The 19,948-nt window shown below is 36.1% G+C and overlaps 1 protein-coding gene across 1 annotated transcript in view; it reads left to right on the top strand.

The window, feature by feature from the left end:
- LOC149085007 (serine/threonine-protein kinase tricornered-like) overlaps nucleotides 1–19,948 on the top strand; it is a 147,331-nt gene that overhangs the window by 104,272 nt on the left and 23,111 nt on the right. The window contains exons 3-7 of the mRNA XM_089232760.1: nucleotides 2,831–2,882; nucleotides 9,099–9,305; nucleotides 9,473–9,596; nucleotides 10,483–10,637; nucleotides 13,664–13,766. Coding sequence (XP_089088886.1) covers nucleotides 2,831–2,882; nucleotides 9,099–9,305; nucleotides 9,473–9,596; nucleotides 10,483–10,637; nucleotides 13,664–13,766 — 641 coding nt within the window. The remainder of the gene's footprint in view (nucleotides 1–2,830; nucleotides 2,883–9,098; nucleotides 9,306–9,472; nucleotides 9,597–10,482; nucleotides 10,638–13,663; nucleotides 13,767–19,948) is intronic.

Below are 19,948 nucleotides of genomic sequence, written 5' to 3'. Positions count from 1 at the left end.
AACAAAAATAGTTGCTGTGTAATTTGATGTGCTGAACACGAATTTGACCATAAAGAAAATGGATTGGCTGTGGTATTCTCTGAAATCGCATATGTAATACAATACATTAAAATACAAAATGAGTATATAGAAAATAAAATGAATATACACAGAAAAACACAAATATAATAAAACCTTGATAAGTAGTCACCCTAATAAATTGTGCCTCTGTTTAAGTCGTCATTTTTCTTCGGTTTCATCCAGCTTTCATAGATAACATTATCAAACTCTCCATTACTCGTCTATAATTTCAGTTAACTTCATCACTTTGAAAAAGTTTTTGAGAGAGAAACAGACGATTCCTTTAGTTGGCTTTAAAGAAAGAGCCTGATAACAGCATTACTAAGTGTTCAAAAGTGACTATAAAAGCCTTATGTACCAAAACGGAACAGCTCAAATAACGAAAGTGACATTGAGGAAATTCATAAAATTACAGTTCTTGAAACGTTGTGGACTGTTCTAGCTGGACCTGATATCTGTATGGGTTCCCACTAATTTAGCGCTCCAAATTTGAACAAAAGATCTTCGTTGAAAAACCAGACAAGTAGAGAAGGTCTTTAGTGTCTGCTTTGTCCTGATCAGGGCTCTCCAAAGTCAAAATTTGCACCGTGTTTGAGATTACTTCATGAACTACTGATGAAGAATTCAAAGCATTAAAATTAAATGTGCTATGTATATTCAAAACTGATGCACATTAATTGAGTTGCAGAGAAATGCTAACTATATATTCTAACAGTTGCTCTGATTAGTCTACGTTAAAACAAAATACTGGTTTAAATCATAAGTTTACCAGTGTAATTTACCATAAGAAGTTGAGTACTAAAAGCTCAAAAAGGTAAAAATTTTATTTTTTATATATTATAATTTATAAATTTTTTTTCAATTTTTATTTATATTTTGATAAATGTTATACTATTTTGAATTCATGATTTCCATAATATTGCACATTAAAACTGACAGCACTTTGCTCAAGTCGTCATAATTTCTTCATAATTTTATCGACGACTTATTGAGGTTTTAGTGTATATAAAAACTTCAGTATATTAACTATGTGCATCAAACCTGCTGACCTTGACGGTAACCTTCATGGTGTAGACGAGCATCTTACCACTGCAAAACTCAGGTGCAAAGATTCAAGCCAGTCATTTTGACTTTTTTTGATCTTCTCTCTCTATTTTTGTGACGAACCAAATTATTGAGAATAGTGTTTTTTAACCTTATTTGACCCATGCCCCCCCCCCCCCCCATCTTATTCAAGGACCCTTACCTAGAAGTGAGATCATTTCCAGTTATTATATTTAGTTCATAGGCAGAGATAGACTTGGAAGTCTGCGCGCGGGGGTGGCATGATGTCAAGTCATCTGTACATATACACATTCGATCAATCAACTCCACCTTTGATGCTGGGGGGGGGGGGGGCGTAACTCAGCCCATGATTTAGTTCATTTATAGTAAACAATTTTCAACAATAAAGTAAGGTCAGTCTCTCGACCTCTAAGCTAGAGTTCAACTAGGGTTCCCTTGTGGGTGTTCCATGCTATGTAATCTCAACATCGGGCCCAGCTAATGAGTTGCATATTTACATACCACTTAAACTCAAAAATCATACCATCAGATGTCATTATGTAGCTCCTCTATGGTCACGAGGCCCCTTCCCCTATTCTGCAGTAAGACCTCTAGGCTGGAATCTTTTATGTATCCCCATAATAAAAATTGATTTGTATAATACCGAATGTATCGTGTTCTCAATATTCAGAATAACAGATATAATAAAACTCTGCTAATTCAATTGAGATTGGGAGCTGTTTGGATTGCCTTGTAAATTTTCCGAATCTGGTTTTAAAAAAACCAATGGTATCCCCACTGGTTAGACAAGAGTTAAATACGTAATTATTCCATTCAACAATGATCTAGATGACACTTTCCCTCTCTACCAGTGTTTTTCCAGCATGGACAATATCGCCCACAAGCCTGGCGAATGGACCCTCTGTGAGAGAAGTAACGATATGGTCTAAGGGTTAGCTTGCGTTAGGGACGGTGGGTGAAAAAAATTTCTGAAGAAGGGAGGCGATGAAACAAAAAGATTGAGAAACTCTACTCTATGCTGTGTGCAACCGCATATAGGGAAAATGTTTCTACACTAGCAAAATCATGTAATGCACCATGTAATGATATGTCACAGGTCTCTTGCTGTTCCACACACCAAAGGTAGAGGTCCGAAATTAGAGAAAACGAAAGAGTGTGGTGTGTATCTTTTTCATAAAAATTTCAATACTTGTACTAAATGAACGTGCAACAACACAGCACATTGGGTAGGTTCTTTCTCACATTCTTTTTTGACCTATTTAGATTAGTCAGATTCTAATTTACTATAATTTACAAGACAAGTACCATGCATCAAGCCTTGACAAATTGAACTCTTTATTAACTCTTTTCACTTGGTTGGATAACTTATTTTGCTAGTTTTGCCAGAAACGCAAATGTGTATCCTGTATTGGAAAACATGTTACAAAACATTTTAAGAAAATGACATCCACAGAGTAACATGGGTAGAGTAAACATTCAGACATCATTTCCTAATTTCCCGAAATTAGCAATTCATGTCTGACATAAGGGAGATGATATGCTCTTAACTTGAGGTACCGCTATATTTTTTTGGACATGCGTCCCAGATTGAACTAACCAAAACAAACAAATAATATGGTGTCGGAATAGCTTGCATATATAAAAATCTTAATAATATGTGCGATGAAGTTAATATATTAGAATAAACATTTTTATTATTATATAGGCATGATCGGTTGGAGGAATCAATGAAGGAAGAAGGGCTTTCTGAGCAGCAAGTATGTATGATTTTCCTAGTTAATTTTACCTATATGATACATTTTACTTATATTGTGACAAAATGAACAGTTATTAATATAACCATATACGTGTATTGTTTGTAGACATATATTATGGTGTAACTTGCTCAAAAAATGTTCAGGTACAATTTCATGTGCACAGTGTTTTGATGCATTTAATTCCCAAGTATTTTTTTTACCCTCTAAACCTAACGGGTTGAATTGTCATAATTCCATCATCCAGTCTGGCATGTTTGTATTGGTCATGGATATCTTGAGTGTTTGCATACTGAGAGAGAAGTTTTTCTACTTTTCATCCGTTTTGCAATATTCACTCATGTGAAACAAAATGTTGAGATCAAAATAATATTTCTTTTAATAAATAGATCATTCTCACAAAATTGAACGAAAATGGAAAAAATATTCTTAGCGACACTTCTTTACCTGATAATGAAATTTAGTCAGCAATGAAGTTTATTAAAAATTCATAGGGGGGAAAAAATATATTTTAACCATGTTTTAAGAGTTCGGCAAATCCAATGAGGCATTTTGCATGTTTCAGCACTTGATATTAATACTTGACAATTACAACTACATGTTCCATCTATTTTGGCAAATCATTTTCAACTGCAACAAGCACTGATACTCTGAACAATTTTTTTTGTAAATTACATTTTTATTTTGTTTGTTCCTCTTTTTCATCAATTTTATAGGAACAACAGATTTCTAATTTGTCTTTGTTTTGCTAGAGCACGAGATGCACTCTCACAGCAAAGTCTTTAGATGAAACATTACTGCAGGTGATGTTGCAACCAAGAAATTTGGATATATTTTTTTTTAAATCAAAACTTACTTCTGGTTACCTAATGTGAGGAGAAAGACATTTTTACATGTTTTGCAACACTGATCAAAAACTAAGCATGTTGAGAAACACATCATAAAGTGAAAATAATTTTCAATTACACAAGGTGATTTTAATCCTATATACTCTGAGTAGTTTTGCTCAAAAACTACTCGTCCAAATACAGCCGAATTTTCAGGATATCTTGAGACCATGGGTGAGAGATGTAATAAAAAAGTTTAATTTTTGACTTTTCCTTTGAATTTTCCTTTTTTCCATGATTCATATAGCACAGTGTTTCTTAACCGCCGGGCCGCGACATCATTCATACCGGGCCACGACTGATCTGCCGTTTCATTTTCCCCATTCATTTTCCATTAGTCGTGCATTCGACTTAAAAAAATAAATGAAACCGGGCCGCGGGCTTCCAAAGGTTGAGAACCACTGTTATAGCATATATATATTTGTTCCAGACTCTGCCACGAAGCTGGGCTGGAAGAGATCTCGGCAACAGGATAAGTCTGGTGGCAGAGACCCTGGCGTTCATTCATTCATGTTATAGCATATATACCTAGGTTTCAATGGAATATGTTGACGAAAATTGATGCTATATAGGTCTGAGTAGTGTCAGTATACTGATGGACACTGCCCCCAAAGCAGAATGTTTTGTGGCGTTCTGCAATGAGCCCTCAACTGACTGAAAATGTTCTGGGGTAAAAATTTACATATACATAATGCGTTTTTCTACATTTTTCTTTAAATTCTACCAGATTGTTCTGCAACAGCACTGGTTGTTCTGCAACGTACGTTGCACATTTCGGCATATTCTGTTTTGGGGGACACTGCATAGGTCTGAAGAGTGTTTTTATACTGACACACTGCATAGGTCTGAGGAGTGTCAGTATACTGCAACTACTCAGATCTATATAGTGCCCCTTCTGGTGAACATATTCCATTGAAACTTGCTATAGACATTATATGGACCATTGACAAAAGGAAAAATTCAATAAAAAGTACCACTTATTCACCTGGTGGTCAAAAATTAAACTATTTTTTTATTGCATAAATCTCTTCCCCCCATGGTCTCATTAAGATATCCTGAAAATTTGTCTGTACTTAGATCGGTAGTTTATCACTCTGTATATTTCTCCCAAAAAAATAGCCAGGACAAGGGCATTTAATAAAAACACGCCTCTTTTTTATATGTTATACATGTATATTATTATAGATATATATTTTCAACTTTTTTACAAATTTTTAACCCTAAAAATTGGAGGAGGGGTTCATTATGCATGTTAAAATACAGTGATTTACAATTCTAATTTTTTTAAAAGGAGGTTCGAGTGATAGCTTTCTTCTCTTAACCTTTTCAACACAAAATTTGATAGGTGGCAACTGGTGTTGTAGGATTTGAACCCACGTTTCTCAAATGTCATGCAAGGGGGAAAAAAAGCTGGGAAAAATTTTCATTTGTCTATAAATTATTGATACAAAATATTTGAAATTATGAAAAACATGAAAGTATACTGGTCTTAAAAATATACCGGGTGCATAGCAAACTGGGGTGTGCCATTTTATTGGTGAACTGTTGATCCCAGAGGCATACTTCCAATTAGAAAAAGTATCCATATAATGGGTAGTAGTTAGTTATGTCATCCACACACACACGCACATGTTGCAAGGGGTTATGTAGTTATTAAAATAAAAAATTACCTTTTTACCACTGCATCAGTGCCTTAAAACCCAATTAGTCAGTTGTCCTGTCTCCGTTGATGCCAACAAAAAAAATCCATGTTTCAAAGTTCACTGAGATATTCAAATTCGAGAAACAAAGGAAATTTTTGAAAAAAAAATGTTAAATGCAGGTTAAAAAAAATTTCGGCATTTAGGGCAATTTTTCCACAATTTTCCTCAGTTTTTCAAATTCAAATATCTCAGTGAATATTGCACGTAGAAACATGGAATTTTTTTGTTGGCATCAGGAGAGACAGGGCAACAACTTTCTAATTGGGTTTCAGGACACACAGGGGACTGTATAAAAAGTTAATATTTTTATTTTAATATATATCTATGTATATATAACCTCTTGAAACGTCATGAATGACGTATCTGAGTACTACACGTTATTTGGAAACTTTTTCTAGTTGGAAGAATAACGTATTATAAATATACCTCTTGAATGACCAGCTTGCCAGTAAAATGGCATACCCCCTGTTTATTATGCATCCTGTATATTACTGAGAAATAGGCCTATATTTTTTGTTAAATTTAGAAAATAGGCTCTGGGGCCAGTCAAGAGGATATTTCCTTAAATAAAAATTTGTTTGAGCATAATTTTTAAAAGCTATTTCTAGAATATGAATATAAAGTGGCAAAAAAGTGTATATTTATCTTTATATTATTTATTAGTCGAATATATTTATCTAAACTGCTAGGGACACAATTTAGGCCAATTTCATGTGAATACTATGTTCTTGTGCAAATACTATATACGTTACACTTATGCAGAAGCCGACCGGCCTCACTTGAATATCAAAATAGTAAATAGGTTAAAGGTCATGTACAAGTAGACACTACCCCTAAAAAAGTATATTTCAGGGGGAAAATATGGTATTAAGATTTCTAAAGTTACAATGATGAATTAAAAATTAAACTTCAATCTTTTTCCCTTTTTCATTTTTTTCAGCAAATAGACCCACTTTAAAGACAGATAGCATTTTTTTTCCAGTGGATTAATGGGTGCCCGAGTGGCATGGTGGTAAGATGCTCGTCTACCATCGTGAAGGTTTTTGTCAGGGTCCCGGGTTCGAACCCAAGGGAGGATATCGATAAGATATTTTCCCTAACGAACTCGAGGCGACCACAGATAGACAGCGCCTTCACTTCCAACCCATCTCACTAATGGCAGTAAATTGCAATATAGCGATATGGCCAGAGTTGGTGTTTGGTTCAGTAGTGGATTAATGGATTTGGGGGGGGGGGGTCAAGAATGCAGGGGTGCTAAGCTTTGTCTGCTGGACAGCATGATAGTCATTGCTTAGAAACAATCATCTTCACTTTAGGTACACAACACATACCAGAACTTTTAGGAATGTATCAATTCATTAAAAATTCCTCAGATGAATGTTTACGAGGTGCATGTGTGATTCAATTGCCTTCCTGACAGATATGCAAGATAGCCACAGTTTGGTGGATCGTGTTGTGGTGGTTTGATATTTTTATTTTTTTAGAAACACCTTTCATACAGGGCCAACTGCGTGATTTAACTTAACTGATTGGCATACCCGAAAATTTGCATTAAGCACAGGGTCAACGGTTTTGTGCCCTTGCTGTATTGAGCTGTAGTATTGGTTGAACTTAGTAATTGTAAATTGGTTTAACTTTTTCTTTCTAAAAAACTGGTCTGTGGGACTATATAAACCAACCCCAATTTTTTTTATATAGGAACAAATTAAAAAAAAAACCAAAAAAAAAAAAACAACCTGGCTTATAGGCAGTATGTAGATTTCAACTAAGGAATATTTTTTTGTAAGAATTTCACTTGTCTGTGAAAACTCTTTTTTTTAAGCCAGAGTTTCGATGTGCTAAATTTTATGTGTATCAAAAATTTTTGTGACTTCTTTCGAAAATTCATAAGTGGGTCCATGGGCTGAGATGAGTAGGGGGGGGGGGGAAGAGGCATGCCCAACACCGAAGACTTATACGGGTGATGTATGTATATATTGACATGGTCATTGTAGGCCCCAGACTCAAGTCCATCTCCGTTTATGAGTGAGTCCCACAATTCTATGCACAAGGTCTTTTGTGACTGCATGCATGAAAGTGCTGGGTGGTTGAATGCCTATTGAGCATTTTTTAAATTTGAATCGCACCTCTACGATGGACTGTTGATGAGATAAAGGCCATGCTAGCACTTAGAGGACACGCTGCATACTCACTTAACTAAAGCTGGAATTAGTGGTTAGTGGGACTCTGCGAATCTAAGTTTTTCTGCCAGATTTCTTTTACTTAAAATGCTATTGTGTATGGCTGCAAGAATTCCACAAAAGGCAAAAAAGAAAAAAAAAATTCAGTTGAAGTTAATTAACTCAAATCAGCTCATACTGTACTTAGAGGCGAACAAGACACTGTCTTGGTTTCATTTTGAAGGGCTTTGCAGATATAATAAAATAAATATTTCCCTTATCCAATATTAAGCCACACAATAGATTTTTTCACTTCTTGTGGATGTCATAGCTTTTCAACTGATTTTTTTTCCTACCTGAGAATTTGTAACTCTTAAATTAGATCTTCCATGTTTGGATATTAAAAAAATAAGAACATGAGAGATACTGAATATTTATATATGAAGATAATATTTTAAATGTCTCAATAGGAACCTGTTATGTTCATTTTTTTTACAGAAAATTTTTCTGGTCTCATGAGTGTTTACAAAAGAGGTGTTTCAATTCATTCACACATTATTTATGCATTGGAACTATCTTGAAACTAATAGGTCGGTACAGCAGGCATATTTACGAGCATAATTCTTTCCGTGAACATGCTCATAATTCGAAACACTTGTATGTGGAATCAAACTTTCCCATAAAAAATATTAGAAACTCAAATTATTCATTTTTTTTAAAACTATGTTATCTTTTATGTTTATTTTAAGTTCCAGGGACAAAACGTGTCCTCTTGGGACAAAGTGCTTACATTGCCTGTACGACAGAGCTTTGGTTTCCTCAACCATATTCTCACACTAGCCACAATCCTTTCCAAAGGAAAAGTGCAGATTGATTTGTTTTAAATTATTGTATTTTTACTTATTTAATAATGAAGGCTAGAGTATTTGTTTGATACAGAAGAGCACAGGCTTTACTCTGGAATCCCCGCTTCTATCAACACCCAACAAGAGAGGCAGTCTTTCATAGGCTTTTGCTATGAATGCCATTTCCTAGTCAGTGATGTCTTAATGAATGAATTCCAAATCGAACAAGGGCCCCTAAAGTATTGAAGGGTTTCATTAATACATGTTATATATACAATATAATTTTCAATTTGGTCTTTCATTAAAATAAAAAAGGAGCACCGAAAAATGGTTTGGCCTTTTAACTTATTAAGATAGTTCTGCTTGCGTACTTTTTATTTAAAGATTATGTGGGAAAATGATCAGCATCTGGTTTTGAAATGGTGTTTCTCAGTTGAAAAGTTCAATCAAACAAAACAGATGAAATTTTATTTTCTTATCTAAATTCATGTAGAATCTTGTGTCAGGAAGTTCAGTATTGGTTTTGCAACAATTTAATTTTCAAAAGCAAAGTAACATTGAATTTGTATGTCTTATATATTTTTAGTTTTAAGAGATGAAACAAATAATTTTTTTTACTTGTCAGAAACAGGAGAAAAGACATCAGCATGCTATAAAAGAAACTGAATTTTTACGCCTGAAGCGTTCTAGATTAGGAGTAGAAGATTTTGAACCATTAAAAGTCATTGGTCGTGGAGCTTTTGGAGAAGTGAGGCTTGTTCAAAAAAAAGATACTGGCCATGTATATGCCATGAAAATTCTTCGCAAAGCTGATATGCTTGCTAAAGAACAGGTAGTTTAATGTGATCATACTTTTTGTTTTCTTAAAAATAAAGATATAGTTCAGATTTATGCAAGAAATTACAGAAATTTCAATTTTTTTCCTATATATTTCACATAGTGAGAAAAAATAAACTGTATAAAATCTGATCACTTGAGATAATGTCTGTTTCATTTCAGGTTGCTCATGTCAGAGCAGAGAGAGATGTTCTTGTAGAAGCTGATCATCAGTGGGTTGTCAAAATGTATTATAGTTTCCAAGACCCCATGAACCTTTATTTAATCATGGAATTTTTGCCAGGAGGTATGCACATTTTTATGATTTATATGCATGGACCTGCTTATACACAGTAAAACATTCCACATCCAAAAAGCCAAAAAAAATTTTATGTACGTTCGGGAGGGAGTGTAAATAAACTTTTAAGCTAATTTTTATATATTTTTGTAAAATTTTATAAATACAGTGAAACCATGTTACAATGATACTCTATATAATGACAAATCCCTGTGCAACAATATTTTTTCAAGAGTTATTTGGAAATGTCTATACTCAAATGTTAAACTGCTGCCTCTTGATATAACGATAATTTCTCTACAACAATATTTTTTTTAGTCCACAGAATATTGCTGTATCAAGATTTTACTGTAAAATAAAATTTTACAATGTTTAGAATTTTATTAGCTTTAAAATTTCTTATTTTAGCCCTTTCACAGCTCTATAGTTTATAGCAGTACAGGTATCCCGTATTTAAAGGGTTTAACGCAATTTAAAAAAATTAATTTTAAAAATCTCAACCTGTGAAGTTTAGCATGGAGTTAGAATATAGTAATGAAAATGAATTTTCAAATTAAATACAATGTTCTTTTTTCAAGGGTATAATAAAAATAATCATTATTGATGGAAAACCATAAATTGATGAAATGTACAAAACATAAGTTATTACTTGTACAAGGGGAGGGAGTATATGCAAGTCACATGCATTTTCATTGATGGGGAAGGGGTACTGAAGAATGAAAGGTTGGGAACTCCACTGCTATAGAGGATACAATACAGTTAAGCTTATTTTGTCTGTCAAGGGAAAGTCTGAATTTACACCTCAGATACCTTGCCATGTTATCAATCTCTCAGACTAGTATATGTGATTTAAATATTTTTCTATAAAGACATTTTGTTTTAATTTTCTTAATAGGCGATATGATGACACTTTTGATGAAAAAGGATACACTGTCTGAAGATTGCACGCAGTTTTATATTGCGGAAACGGCACTGGCTATAAATTCCATCCATAAACTTGGTTTTATTCACCGTGATATCAAGCCAGATAACTTATTACTTGATGCTAGGGTATGTTTTATATTTGGTTTCTGGTGTTTTTCTAATATACTGTATATTTTACTTATTTTGATAAACAACTGAAATTTAATCATTTTAAATTTTGTATTGACTGAACACAATAAAATTTTCATTCTAAAGTAATGAATACAGCAAGTCCTATATATAGATTAGGTATCTCTTGTTCATCTGAAAATGAGTGTGTATGGTTAGAGTATTTAAGTAAGCATATGCAAAAAACAGTGAAGTATGTTACAGAAAATCTTGATTAGAATTGTAAAAAACTCTCACACACACACATATATATATATATATATATAAATAAAACTATGAAAATTTTTGGTGCAGACATTTTCAGCTGAGGGCTTGTTGCAGAACAATGCAAAACATTCTGCTTTGAGGCACTAATACAAAATCTTGTCAAATATAGTCAAATTGCAGAAACCTACATGTGCAGAGCTAACTTAAAAACAGGAAATAGCTGGATTTATTTAAAAAAATTTTTTTTATCATCTAAGAATTTAACAATATTATTCTCATATGTGTATTACACATAATCAGCTACTGAGATTCAGTCAAGTGGTTAACAATACTAGTCTCCAGCTGTTCAGGTCTAACTTCAAATTCTGGTTCAGGCATGAATATCTTTAACTAACCCTAACTATTCACTGGAGAAAAGACAGTGATCCTTCAGCTACCATTTTTTGAAAATATAAGTATATTTATAGGAAAAAAAGTTTTCTTTTTTGTAAGCAATGTGCATCACAGTAAATGTGATTTAATTAAAAAATTATACATAATCACTGACCATTTCGGTAAATTTGATAAATTTTCTTCATGTACAGAGAATTTATTGTATTTACCTGACAGGCCCGTCATTTAACTTTACAGAGGCGGGGCGCAAAGAACATATACGCAATGTATGTTTATACATATTTCATCTTGTTTGTCCATTTCTATTGTACACTCATTGCCATAAAAAATTTGCGCACCAAGAAATAATTGTGGGATCGAAACGAAAGTTGGCCTGAAGGTACATATCGGGCAGATATGCAAATGATTAGAAATGCAGCATGATTGCGCGTTGCGTAATGCCACTAGCGGGCGTTGAACTTCGTTATCCTTGGAGTATAAAACAGGTAAGCAGAGCTTGCTGGAGTGCATTTAATCATTTGCAAAGGAAATGCTGAGGTAGACATGCCGTTACACCGCCGTTGAAGACCATATGAGCAGTTGTCAGAGTTCGATAGGGGAAGAATCATCGGGATGATGGAAGCTGGGTGGTCAGCTCGGCGAGTAGCTCGTCAACTAGGCCATTCTGATTTTACTGTGAGGAGGTGTTGGGACCAGTGGACAGAAGCGACGTCATTTACACGGCGACCAGGTTCAGGACGCCCTCGACAGACCTCGTCGAGAAGACCGTCACATCATCCGAAACGCACGCGTAGAGCCACCGGCCTCATTGGCCGCTATCCAGACACAGGCAGCAGCTTCACTACGGGCCCCTGTGTTTTCCCGAACCATCGCAAGGCGCCTGGCTGAAGGACATCTGGTATCGCGGCGCCCATTACGTGTGCTGCCAATGACACCCACCCACCAACGCCTCCGTTTGGAGTGGTGTCGAGCACGACAGGATTGGACTGCAACGGAATGGAACCAGGTCGTCTTCAGCGACGAATCAAGATTCAACTTGAGCAGTGATGACAATCGTGTTCGTGTGTGAAGGCCCCGTGGTGAACGCTTCAATCCTGCCTTCGCTTTACAGCGACACACCGCTCCCACAGCTGGTATCATGGTATGGGGTGCCATTGCTTACGATACACGGTCACCCCTAATATTGATCCATGGCACAATGACAGCCCAGCGGTACGTCCATAACATCCTTCAGCCACATGTGTTGCCACTCATGGCAGGGCTCCCAGGAGCCATTTTTCAACAAGACAATGCTAGGCCACACACAGCAAGGATGTCACGACTGCCTCTGCCACATTACCACCCTTCCCTGGCCTGCTCTATCCCCAGATTTGTCACCAATGGAGCATATCTGGGATCATTTGGGACGGCAAGTTGGACACCCTACGAGGTTGGTCGAACTAGAGGCGCATTTACAGCAACTGTGAAACGAGATGTCTCAGGACATCATACGGAACTTGTATGCCTCAATGCCTGCTCGTATCGCATCGTGCATTCGCGCTAGGGGAAGGGGGTACTAAAGAGTACTAAAAATTCTGTTCATCTGTACTTTTTTCTGCAATAAATTATCCTTTTTCTTGGATTTTCTAATCACTTACTTATATCAACGTAGTACTTACATGTGTAAAATTTCATTTCATTTTGATGACTACTTCTGGGTGCGCAAATTTTTATGGCAATGAGTGTATTTTTAAATTTTTGTAAAAACCAGGAGTTCATACAAATACCCTACTTGATCCCTCCAAATGACAGGCCTGACCTGTGATTATGTATAATCTCCATCTAGTATTGGTGAATATGACACACTGACAATAAAATTATTTAAATTTATGAGACATTATGTATAACCTGTAGTCTAGAATTAATTTGATTGGCAATGCTGGTTTGTTTGTACATGTTGATATGTGTTGAGAAAGCTAACATTATAAGACTGATAATTTTTTTTAAAATCCTTGCATGTATTTCCATGTATTTTTTATAGCAAAATAGGCATAGTGCATGTATTAAGCAAAATTGATAAGTGGATCAATGAAGGCGATATTTTCATATGATTTTTCTGTGTTTATTGTACCTACCAACTTCATTTGGGAATTGTGCGTAATCATTGGTGAAAGTGATAAAATGCAGTGAAGTTTATCAAACTTACTGAAACGATTGGTGATTACATATAATTACTTTCTTATCGCTTTTACTGCAACATTACCTACATAAGCAAGATCTTTTTTTTTCTGTTTATTACATACTGGGTTAACATTGAAATATTTGTGAAAGACTGTTAATAGACCATATTATACACATATGTATTTAAATTCTTTTTAAATATTTTTATTTCATGAAAATTTCAGGGACACATTAAGCTTTCAGATTTTGGTTTATGTACTGGTCTGAAGAAATCCCATAGGACTGATTTCTATCGTAATTTATCTCAAGCTAAGCCAAGTGATTTCAGTAAGTTTGTGTTTAGCAACCTTTATGAATATTGCAAGTTTTTGAAACTGGCAATAAAAATTATCTCTGACTACTTTATTAAAAAAAGAATATTTATAGATTTATATTTTTTTAAAGAAGTCTATATCGTGTTCGTTACAGAGTTGCCGCTGTACTCTAAGTTACCTGGGTCCCAGAACCCAGGTTATTTGAAAAATCTGGGGTTTTTTTGAGTGAAAGTGGGTCCCGCTCAAAAAAAATCTTGAAAAAAATTGTCCCCCACACACACATCACTGGTATCTCTGAATTTTCTCCCAGCATGCTCCAGGCCTTTGATCACCTGCTTATATTTCTTCGTTGAAACTGAGCGGTGGGTCATGTTCTGGGTAGGAGAAGGTATTTGTGAATCAAGTATAATTCATTTCTAAAAACATGTTCTTTTCCAAAGGTTCATTTGCTTTCATTTTCTACTAGTAAGAAAAGCTTGCAAAGAAGCTGATTAGCACTGAGAATTTAACGTATGGAATTCTGCACATGTAATAAATCTAAAACAAATATACAGTTGATCCTGCTTATAACGTTTCTCCCATTTTGAACGTTTTTGAACTTAGTACAACTTATTTTCGTGGTCCTAACAATAAGTAATTCTCATTAAGATTTTCCCGTTTAAAATGTTTTTCTATTTACAACGTTTTTATGGCAGTTTTTGAAAAACGTTATTAGCAGGATTCACTTTAACAGTTGGAGGCACACATTTATATATTTACCAATAAATCGGGCTATAAATTCCTTTCTGCTTGATTTTACATTTCGTTGAAAAAATCTTAGCACTTTCAATATTTTCTTTCAAATATATATAAATACAAACCTGCCAACTCTCTCGATTTAGGCGGGAGACTCCGGATTTTTCATCCTTCCTCCCGTTCTCCGGATTTGTTAAAATTTCTCTGGATTTTGGCAGAAAATGAGATTTTATGCGAGCTTTCACGGTATCGTGGCGTCAATGATTACCGTCGTCGTTAGGGAAAACACCCATAGAGGACAGCCGTAGTCATTTCCATCGAGCAGCCTTAAAAAAGTCTCTGTGACCGCATTTAAGCAACTGGAAAAAACACGACTTCGTTTTCGTAGCGTTTATCGGCAATCATTTATCAGGGGCATGACCTTGGTTGCCGAAATTCCTGTATAATCGTTATTGTATTCCATTAACAGCCGTGCGGTAAACACGTTTTTACGTCGGCAGCTTTGTAATTTGAATTTTTTAAAATCGTTTCTTCTGATTAAACATCTTCAGAAAGAAAATATAAAACTTTAAGCTATATAAAGCTTTTAAGAGTTCATATACCGGAGATTAGCATTCACTGATGGCATGCACGAAAGGAAACACTTATACTTTATGAACAGTATGTAGATGTGATTTCTCCATTCTACGTGGAAAAACTGACATGAAATTATATTCTGCTCAGGGGCAATGCAGAACCTGCCTTGGGGGGGGGGGAAGGAAGAATGTAACTTTTTCTTAATTGATTAAAAAAAAAAAGATTTTCAAATTTTTTTTGTTAACTTTTTTTTTGATCGAGTCTACGAGTGTCGAGGAAGGGGGGATATCCCCCTTGGGAGAATCTCCAGATTTCTGGATTTCAAAAGTTGGCACGTCTGTAAATATATTTAATATCAAATTTAAAGCAAATTCGATTTTCTCTCTCTCTCGCTCTCAGACTCCTATCTTCTGATTCCCTGTTCATACTTCGGTTTTCCTGGTAAATGATTTTATTTTCTCTTCTAGATGGTCCACCACTCTGATCTGTCCCCATTTAACTGCCACATATTTTTGCACCTGAATATGGGAGCTATGTCAGATTTGTATTAGAGAAACTTAACAGTGTGGCCAGCATTTGCCGTGTTTGGTGTTCAGTAGGTGGTGCCATCTATCTAGTGCCACAACTAGATACTTTCTCAAATGGGGCGAGCATACATTTTGGCACACCCATGGGATGTAGAAGAAGCAGTTATAAAGGGTGAATTAGTGCGCCCTCCACTAGTCCAGAGCCCGGGACACTAGATATGCCTGTCCTTCCACCCTCCCAGTTGTGGCCCTGCATCTATCCTCCAGACTGGTAATGCGTGCATTTGAAGTTCAATGTATACATATTTGTGTTGTAGGTCTGTGGGATCACCGTGGCAAAAGAAAGTTTTTTCAAAGGAATAGCCAGCTCAAAATTTCAAAATCTGATAGAAACTCACATTTTTTTAGCCAATTACTATTGTGCAATCGTGGGTTCCAAACTCGGATTTTCACCAAAAGCAAAATTTGGGGGTGGATTATGAGGGGCTGCTCCCCCTCCCCAGATCAAAAATTGGAAATATTTTTGTAGAGAATTAAAAAATGTTGTAATAAAATAATTTTTCTTTTATACTATCTGTAAATTTAAAATTCTTTTCTAGTGTGTTAGTGACTCAAACTTTCTGTGAAGAATTAGATCTTTGTGCCCCTCCAAAAGCCGATTCTGCATACACACCCGTGATTTTTGCTATGCAAAACGGTGACTACCACATACCAGCTAGATGACAAAACTGGATATTCAAGGTCAAGTTTTTGCAGATTAAGTTTTTTTCCACAATCTCAGGAAAGTTTTACAATTTGAACAGGCGTTACGATCCTTTATGATTTTTTTTAAATATTCATTCGCAATATCCTTGAATGCCGGCAGATAGCCACGAAAGTACCGTAATTTCTGGTATGTAACCAGAAGGGAGAAAAGAGAAATCTGCAGGGGAATAAAAGCTCTAAAATTTGACAATTACACTCCCTTTCATTCAGAGGAGCAATTAGATATCCCTCATCTTATTCGTCAACAGCCCGCGTGTATATCAATACAGTACAGTGTACGAAGTAGTAAAACCACTTTTTCAAGGTCACGCGATCCTGATACATGGTAAAAAGGGAAAAAAGTTGGTTTTTTTTCTCTCTACTTTTTTCTTAGAACTAGGAAAGAACGCATCCCGGAGGACGTGTGAACAAAATTTGTATGCTTCATTTTCCAAAATTCCAGGTATTTCATGCGTTATAGCGCTTCAGTGGCATCTCTGGAGGTACACATACGTGTACTTTATTTTGAACAGTTTTAAAGGGAACAAAAAGGGCTTTCGTGTAAATCAAAATTTAAACTTTTTTGACTGACGTGATGTATAGTTTTTGTCTTTCGCTGATTCGTTTGCACGAGTGGCGAACATTTTCAAGAATTTCTTAATGTCAGGCAAAAGGCAACTACTTACGCCTTCTCCCTGCTTGAGTCGCACTGCCTCATCGGGATTGGTCTGTTGAGCCAGATTGGCCAAAATTGTTCCCAAGGACTGGATAATGTTTGGGTTTCAATATCATTTTTAAAATGGGGAAACCAAACACTGTTGATTTTCTTCCTTTCTGTTGAAGCAGTTCTTGTGCTTTTGAATCGCTGATTGCTTCTCTAAAAATACGGGGAAAATATTTCATGTCGTTTGATAGCACTTGGGTGTTCGTGAAGAGAATTTTGTGATCCTTGATCAGAGACTGCTCTGGGTTAACCTGACCCAGTCTTCGATTTGGTTTGTGCTTGACTCTAATCTGGTCGATATATTAATCTTTTTGTAGTGCCAATGTATACTTCTCCACAATTGTACGGGATACGATAAACTGACTCTCAGCTTAGTTGGCTTGAAGATGGTCTTGATGTCAAATTTTCTCAGGTGTCGTCCAATTCTGTCTCTAGCTCGAGGAATGTAAGGGAGAAATGCTTTTCCGGTCACACTGTTTCTATTTTCTGAGAGGCGTTTTTTTGGATGTATGGTCTTCATTACATCCCCTGTAGAGTATCCATTGGCCTGGAAGGTCCTAATCAGGTGTGATTTTTCTTTATCAAAATGTTCTGGCTCACAGATTCTTCTTGCCCTTTCCATCAGAGCTTTGATCATACCTTGCTTCTTGGCAGGATGGTGATTAGACTCCCTGTGCAAATATCTGTCCATGTGCAACTTTTTACCGTATGCCCCTCCCCAATCTATTACATTTCCTCATGACCAGAATATCTAGAAACTGAAGGGTCCCCTCTTCTTTCTCCATTGGGAATTTGATGTTATGATGTATACTGTTCAGTTTCAGATGAACTAGGAACTCCAATTTTCTCCTCTCCATGACCCCATATAACAAATGTGTCGTCCACATCCTGAAACCAGGTTGATGGCTGGTGGTGTGCTGTCGCTAAAGCTTGAGCCTCGAATCTTTGAGCCCTATCCTTGAGGGGGCCAGGTGAAAAGGCACCAATTCCCCTGTGGGAATGCGAGAGTGCCGCTTGTGTAGTATGTCTAAAAACGTACTTGTGACGTAGCCCACTCGATCCTATACATATTGGATGTATTGTTCAGTTGATTGCTTTTTCCCTTTTTTGTTGCTGCAATAACATGTTTTCAGTTTGTTTTAATTTTAAGTTTTACATTAAATAAACCTGTTCAGGTTTTTGCAATAGCATGAATCAGCAATCATTTCTCAAGAATTCCTCTAAAGTAATAATGGTGATGGTGGTCCGCAAACCACCCCACATTTGTGACCAAGCTTCTTATGGTGCTGGACAATGACCACATCTGTATGGAGTCGATGACTGCCTGACCCTCATGGTTTCCATGCTGCCTGCTGAATGTTGCTGATTTGATACTGATCCGGAACTGACTTTTGGGTGAGTGAGGGACTCTGGTCTTTTTTCGGACTGTTTTCGTTCTGCATTTCGTTCACGTTCTCATTTGCGTCCTGTTTGCTGGCCATTTCGTTGTTTAAACATGACCAACCTCAAAGCTCCAGCCGAAAAAATGTTTTGGAGAGCGAGGTCGCTTGCGTTGCATTCCGTGTACCGGATTTTGGGAGACCAATGTCGAACTTTGGTTCCTCCAAATCTAGAGTCAGTTTATTACCTCAGGAATTTCTGCAGATTCAACCAAATTTTATTCACTTATAGCAGTCCTAGACACTAATGTTTTGTCATATGTTACCAATTTAGTGTGTAACCCTCCTACGGAAAATTTGTATGATACGTTAAAGAAATGTATTCTCGCGTGAGTTGCCCAGTCAGACCGCTCGTTTGAAATTTTTATTTCAAGATTGCTATTTGGGTGACAAAAAACTGTCACAGCTACTTTGTGAAATTCATAATTTATTCAACACCAACAATGACGAAACATTAAGTCCCCTATGGCTGCAAAGGTTGCCTGTGTTAGTGTACAGCAAATTTTGTCCATATGTAAGGGACCCTTTCGATTCTCTTGCAGAAATCTCTGATCGTATTGTGGATGTATCAGGGTTAAATGTTGTTGCTGCCAAGGTTTCGAGGGAACATTCCCAAATTGAATTTTTGAGAAAAGAAAATGATTGCTGATTTAAAATCTTGTTTTGACAATTTTTCTCGTTCTCGTCAGAGTTATAGGACCAGAAGCAAATAAAAATGTGATCGTCTGGATTCTACTGGTTGTTTGACACAGAGCAAATTGTGATTTTATCATCAACATTTTGGTGAGAAGGCACGACGTTGTATAAAGCCCTGTCAATATTCTGAAAACTAGCTGGCACACTTGCGATGGTGGGTGATTGCCATGCTCATAGTCGCTTGTTTATTTGCTATCCCCAATCGCTGCCCAGTTCCTACTATTCAGGATTTTGCTTTTGGCTTAAGTGGTAAAAAAATTTCCAAAATTGATTTGGTCAATCACCAGGTCCCAGTTGAGGAAAAAGGCATTCCGAAGACAGCTGTGATCACGCCTCTTGGCTTATTCGAGTACATGACCTTTGGCTTGCTGTGTAAACTTTTCAAAGATATATTGACAGCATTTTAGCTGATCTCAGTTTTTGTTACCCATACTTGGATGATATACTCGTGGCCTCAACTCACGAGCGTGATCTAGAGTGGTTTTTCAACCAATTAAGTGATCATGGTCTAGTTTACAATCCAAATAAGTGCGTTTTTGGTGTTAGCGAAAGCCAATTTTTAATCTTTTTCGTGTTTGAGAAAGGAATTTTCCTGCTTCCCGATCACGTTCAAGCTGCAGTCGATTATCCTCTTCCAGAGACCATTAATGATTTACGCCGATTTTTAGCATTAATTTATTTTTATCATTGCTTCATGTGTAATGCTGCCTCTGAATACGTGTTTACATAGCTTGGTAAAGGGTAAGCGCAAGCG

Source organism: Pholcus phalangioides, unplaced genomic scaffold (assembly GCF_987345545.1).
Source record: "Pholcus phalangioides strain wild (caught in Gottingen) unplaced genomic scaffold, Ppha-v1.0 ptg000007l_1, whole genome shotgun sequence".
Classification (NCBI taxonomy): Eukaryota; Metazoa; Arthropoda; class Arachnida; order Araneae; family Pholcidae; genus Pholcus; species Pholcus phalangioides.
The sequence above is the reverse complement of the archived record's forward strand: the minus strand, read 5'-3'. Positions and strand labels throughout refer to the sequence as shown.